At 44.9% G+C, this 6,000-nt stretch overlaps 1 protein-coding gene across 1 annotated transcript in view; it reads right to left on the bottom strand.

Moving 5' to 3' along the window:
* Window positions 1–379: 379 nt before the first annotated feature.
* The window catches only part of CPOX (coproporphyrinogen oxidase), a 29,130-nt gene continuing 23,509 nt past the window's right edge, over window positions 380–6,000 (bottom strand). Inside the window, exon 7 of the mRNA XM_030204209.1 lies at window positions 380–3,711. Within this exon, the coding sequence (XP_030060069.1) occupies window positions 3,624–3,711 (88 nt within the window). The 3' untranslated portion in view covers window positions 380–3,623. The remainder of the gene's footprint in view (window positions 3,712–6,000) is intronic.

Here is a 6,000-nt window from a genome sequence, read left to right as displayed (position 1 = left end):
CTCTGAACCCAAATTAGGGAGGGGAGGCCCAGCCCCCCCCCCCCCCCCCCCATGGCTATGCCACTGAGTATATGATATACACATAACAAAACAAAGTTTAATATTTAAAAACCTGATATAATGGGGTGGGGCAGACTAAAAGCCTGAAATTTAATTGGGGGAGGGGAACAAAAGGCTGAAGGTTCACCTCAGACATCTAATACCCTTGTACAGGCTTTGGCTTCAGGACTGCTGCTGCAATGAACCAGCAACTACGAGATGGAGGGTTTGTTAAATGATTTAAGTACTGCTTCTGACTGAGCTAGAAGTAAAAGAACTTCTGCGCTGAACAAAAAAATAAACTATGATACAAAACGTTTGTTAGAGTCATAATGTCAAATCTTTATTCATAAGACAGCAGTGTGCTTAGAATAAATAGCTATATAAAAATATTTTTTTTTAATCAAGTTTGGTACAACAAATTTCTAGTCAAATGCAGATTGAAATGATTACATTTCTATTTCAAAATTGCTGTTGAAATATTCTAGACAGAAATTATCCTTGGTAGCAAAATATATTTATAGATGTGCATTCAAAATTTTAATTTTTACTATAAAACATCTTCATGGTTAAAAACAAGATGCATGAACATCTTACATCACTCCTTGGTATAAGGGGAGAGGGGATGGGATTTTATATACTGCCTTTCTGTGGTTACAATCAAAGTGGTTTACATATTTATATTGTACCTGGGGCTGTAGAGGGTTAAGTGATTTGCCCAGTCACAAGGAGCTGCAGTGGGAATCAACCCAGTTCCCCCAGTTCTCAGGCTACTACAGTAACCATTAGGTTAATCCTCCACTGGATGGAAATGCATGCTGAGCCCTACACTCAGGGATAAGTGAATTGTATCATATTTTCACTCATAAAGTTTTGAAACTACAAAGTAAAAAAAATTTTTTTTTTAAATCCCAACCAACCACCTCATAACGTGCCCACAAATATATCACGTGTATTATATAAGTGAAAATCTAGCAGCACTGGGGCCTTTCCTCCTCTCTCCCCCTTTACTTCTGCTTGTTCCTGAAGAAATTCTACCTGCCCTCTCTGATGCTGCAGATATCCCCTGCAACCTCGATTACACTTCCACAGAGACAGTTCCTTGATCTAATGTGCTATACTGTAGCTCATCTGGGGCTGGCAATGCCTTGGGCTACATACTGGATTATTTCAGAATTATGTAATTGTCCTGCAGAGCCACTGCTTCCATCAACTAAAGTATCTGAGGTTTACATAGCTTCCCCACAGTCCTCCGCAATCCATTCCAAACAGGCAACTTGAGCAGGATCAGGGGAGCTTTCTTCCGGCATGCTCCACCTCCTCTGTCTCAACTTTGTGTTTGCACAAGAGGAAAGGTCTCTTATGCTGCCCAAGTTATCTGTCTGGATTGATGCTGGATGGGAGAAAGAAACAAGAGTACGAAGGACTGCAGGGAGGGGGGTGGGGGGGGGGGGGGGGGGGAGAGATGCAGGACACAGAGGCCTGCACAGAAGCCATGTAAAAATAAATCCATAACACACACATGTTTATTGCATGCATAGGGTCTCATGGATTATAAAAAATGCATAACATGCACCTTATATGAATAACAATATGGTAATTCAGACAAAGATGAACCAGCCTTTCCTAAGGCTCTTTCTCAGTTCCCCCATATGAAAAAACACCAATTCTTTTGTCTCTTTCTACAGTTGATGGATGCCTAACAAAAAACAGTGGGCCAATATTCAAAGTTACCATCATTTCAAGAGGTCACTAAACGTGCTGATGTTCCTGAGGTCTATCTGTAAAGATATACGTAATCCCTATACCTTTATTCAGATATTCAATTCTCTTATTAATATAAGTCAAGACAGCTGAATATATGGTCTTAACTTTATACAGTAGAGTCCTGGTTAATTGAACTTCAATTATCTGACTCTCCAGATTAACCGATGGTTGGTTAATCTGGCTCTGCCCATTCTCTCCTCCTCAAGGTACCTCTTCCTATGCCTACCCACCCCTGAACACCAGCCGCCTCCCGCTGCATCCCTAATCTTGAACTTCCCCCCCCGGCCTCCTAGTCCCCGGGGTCTAACTTTAAAAATTCTGGTGGTCCAGCAGTGAGTTCAGGGTAGCATCCATCCTCCCTCCTACCTGTGCGGGCTCCATTTTGAAAACAGCTGCCGCAAACTCTGGTGGCAGTCATTTCAAAATGGAACCTGCATAAGCAGGATCGGGGGGGGGGGGGGGGGGGGGGGAGGGGACACATTTGCCCTAAACTCACCGCTGAAGCACCAGGGCTTCTAAAGGTAGATTCCGAGGGGGGGGGGGTAGCAGGTAGCAGCTACCACTCTTTGAGGGGGGCAGCAGTTTCTGACTGTGGCTGTTAGGCGGATGCAGTGGGTCCCAATTTAAATTGGATAAGAGACTCTACTATATGGACGTTATTTTTACAGTCCATTTATGGATAAATTGATTGTACAGCAGCTGAAAATTGCAGTTATATAGATAATGCACAGAACGTCCTAAACTGTACAGGCAAATTTTGGCCATAATGCAACTTATTAGCCAAAGTTTGCTTGGTGGTCCAGTATTTAAAAAAAAAAAAAAAAATTCCATTTGCACAGTCAGCACATACTTTTCAATTCTGGCTCAAATATTTAATTAATGAAAACAAGTTCTTGCCACTTACATTGTGTAGTATGAAGTTCTATTGGCCATGCAATTCTTTGCAGGTTTTGATGCCTTTTATGGGATATAAACTAAGAATGATTCTGAAATGTTAACTGCAGTCCAGAACAAAGCACAAAGGGCTCTCAAGGATGGAACAAGTGGACTTTATTGATGACCCTACACTGGCCGTGTTTCAGCGTGACTTAACGCCTGCCTCAGGGGTCAATTCAAGCAACACTAGGTATTGAGTTGTTGCTCATAATATAGATGTTGTGGCTCACCACAATAGTAATCTGCTCTTAAGAAAGGAAAGGTGAGTAGCTGGAACGGAATGAAACAACGAAAAATCGCACAAAAAAGTTAATCGCACCAGCTTTGGAGACCAGACCCAATGTGAACTGTCAATAACAGTATATCACACTAATAAAAGGGCAGCCTAACCTGCAAAGAATCCATTTGTACATGCAAAACAAATGAGATATAGCACAGAAATCAGTTCTATACAACAATACCCGTCTTTGAATGAAAAGGAAAAACAAGATATTGGAACATAGGAAAAATAAGAATAGATATGATGCTAAGTGTCAATTCACATTGTTTAGAATATTTATTTAATTTAAAAAAAGAAAATTCCCGATTTCTAGTTCACATTATGCATGGAAATTTCACCTGAAGTAATAACATTATTTTCCTGATTATATATGAATCAGTTCCTAAATACAACACACACCAGTCACCGGCAGCGATGCCCTGATCAGTGGATCAAGTAAATCAAGAGTTCAGCCTTCAGCCAAATTCAGAGTTCCAGCACCACTGAAAGGCGATGCATTTACAGCTCAGAGACAACTTCGCAAGGCACATAGAAGAAAGGACCCTGCATGGACACCCAACAGCAAGGTTCAAGGTTCCCAAGGTGCTTTGGTTGTAGCAGATCAGTGCACCCAGTCTTTGGGATGCCGCAGGACTTCCAGGATCTCTGCTTCCTTGGAATTTCTCGATGGTGTGTGCATATACTCCCACCTAATCGAAGAGAAGAATCATCACTACTACACAGTGTTTGGAATTACTTTTAGTAAATTTAAAGAAAAGAAGTACTGGCGACTGTCATTGGCTTCCTGTTTTCCACATTTCCTCATCTTGTTCTTGGTATATCGTATGAGGAAGAAGGATGCAGACAGTCATGATCTTGTTGAATGCAAGCCAACCAGTGCTGCCTACCAAAAGGCACCAACTAAGGAGTTTTATGCATAAAACTACAAACTAGAGTCTATTTCTAAGATCACTGAACGTTTTATTTTGAATGAAAAGTAAAGCTTTTGCATAGAATAATGAATGGGCTTAAAGATCATAACACCTTAAGCCCATGCACCAGGCATCTAATGGCAGCCAATGCCAGCGCTGTTATCAGGAGGCAGATTGGGTATTAAGGGGATAATTTTTAACTGCACATATGCATAATGCAGTGGCGTAGCCAGAAGTCAATTTTTGGGTGGGTCAACAGGTTGGATGGGTGGGCACTAGACAGTGGTGTGCTGGTAAATGTTTAACAACAGGCTCTCTCCCCGGTCCACCTCTGCGCCCCCCCCCCCCCCCCCCCCCCCCGTCCACCTGTGCACCTCCCCTCAAAATTGCAGAGCTGGCTACAGCCGGGGAGAGAGCCTGGGGGGATGGGGGAGGCAATGCATTACTCTCTCCAGGAAAAAAAACATTAAATGATCCCAGGTTCCAATCTAATTCATGTTTAATGTGGGATAAAATGCCATAAATAAGTAAATAAATATAAACTTTTAATGTTGAGCACCTGATTCTCAAAGTGGACATGTTCCAATCATTATAATGAAAATAAAATGATTTTTTCTACCTTTGCTGTCTGGTGACTTTGTTTTTCTGATCATACTGGCCCAGTATCTGATTCTGCTGCTATCTGTCCTCTTTACTCCGTTTCCAGGGCTTCCTTTCCACTTATTTCTTTACTTTCCGCCTTTCTTCTTCATTTCTTGCTCTGGGTCCTCCGTAGACTTGACTGTCCAGTGGATCCAGCTTCTGCCTATTTTCTTCATCCATGTGCAATTTTCTCCTCTCTTCCTTTTCCCTCATCTCATCTCCTTCCTCACTCTTCCCTCCCCTCCATCCATGTCCAGCATTTCTTCTCTCTCCCTTCCCTCTCCTCCATCCATATCCAGCAGCCTCCTCTCTCCTGCCCTTCCCTCCATCCATCCATGTCCAGCAACCCTCCTCTGCCCCCTGCCCTCCCCTCCATCCACCCATGTCCAGCAACCTTCCTCTCTCCTCTTCCCTCCCCTCCATCCACCCATGTCCAGCAACTCTCCTCTCCCCTCCATCCATCCATACCCAGCAATTCTGTTCTCTCCCCTGCCCCTATCCATCCATCCCCAGCAATTCTGTTCTTGCCCCTGTCCCCTCCATCCATCCATTCCCAGCAATTCTCCTCTCTCCCCTGCCCCCCACCTCCATCCATCCCGTGACTCTCCTCTCTCCCCTGCCCCCCACCTCCATCCATCCCCAGCAATTCTCCTCTCCCCTACCCCCCCCACCTCCATCCATCCATCATCCCCAGCAATTCTCCTCTCTCCCTTGCCCCCACCTCCATCCATCCATCCCCAGCAATTCTCCTCTCTCCCCTGACCCCCACCTCCATCCATCCATCCATCCATCCCGTGACTCTCCTCTCTCCCCTCCCGCTCCCATCCATGTGTCCAGCGATTCTCCTTCACCCCCATGCATCCTTCCCTCCCATTCCACCTGCCCACCCTCTCTCTGACGGCAGCGCTTCCCAGACGCTGCCTACCGCCGCCACGATCTACCTCCTCCCTCTGTCTCACTCTCAACAGCAGCGGTAGCGTCGCGATTCAAACACGCTGCCTCCTGCTTCTAACCTGGAAGCGTCTCCTCTGCAGAGAGTGAGACAGAGGGCGGAGGTAGATCGTGGCGGCGGTAGGCAGCGTCTGGGAAGCGCTGCCGTCAGAGAGAAGGAGGCAGATGCAGGATCAGATTTCATCACTACCTGCTCCCTCCGCTCCACTGCTGGGTGGGCCTAGGCCCATCCAGGCCCACCCGTGGCTACGCCCCTGGCATAATGTACAATACATACTTTTTTCTGTGTGTGCTTTCCTTAATTTTCAAAGTGATAGTATGCACATACATCCACTTAGCACGTAAATTCCCTGAGATACATTTTTATACATTTATACTTGCTCTTCAGTGTACACAAAGTTTCTGGGTTAATTTACATGTATGCCGGTAAACTTTCTAGTAGCATGCACACATTGCAATCCCCTCCCCTCAGGT

Source organism: Microcaecilia unicolor, chromosome 5, assembly GCF_901765095.1.
Source record: "Microcaecilia unicolor chromosome 5, aMicUni1.1, whole genome shotgun sequence".
Classification (NCBI taxonomy): Eukaryota; Metazoa; Chordata; class Amphibia; order Gymnophiona; family Siphonopidae; genus Microcaecilia; species Microcaecilia unicolor.
This window is presented reverse-complemented; position numbering and strand designations above follow the sequence as displayed.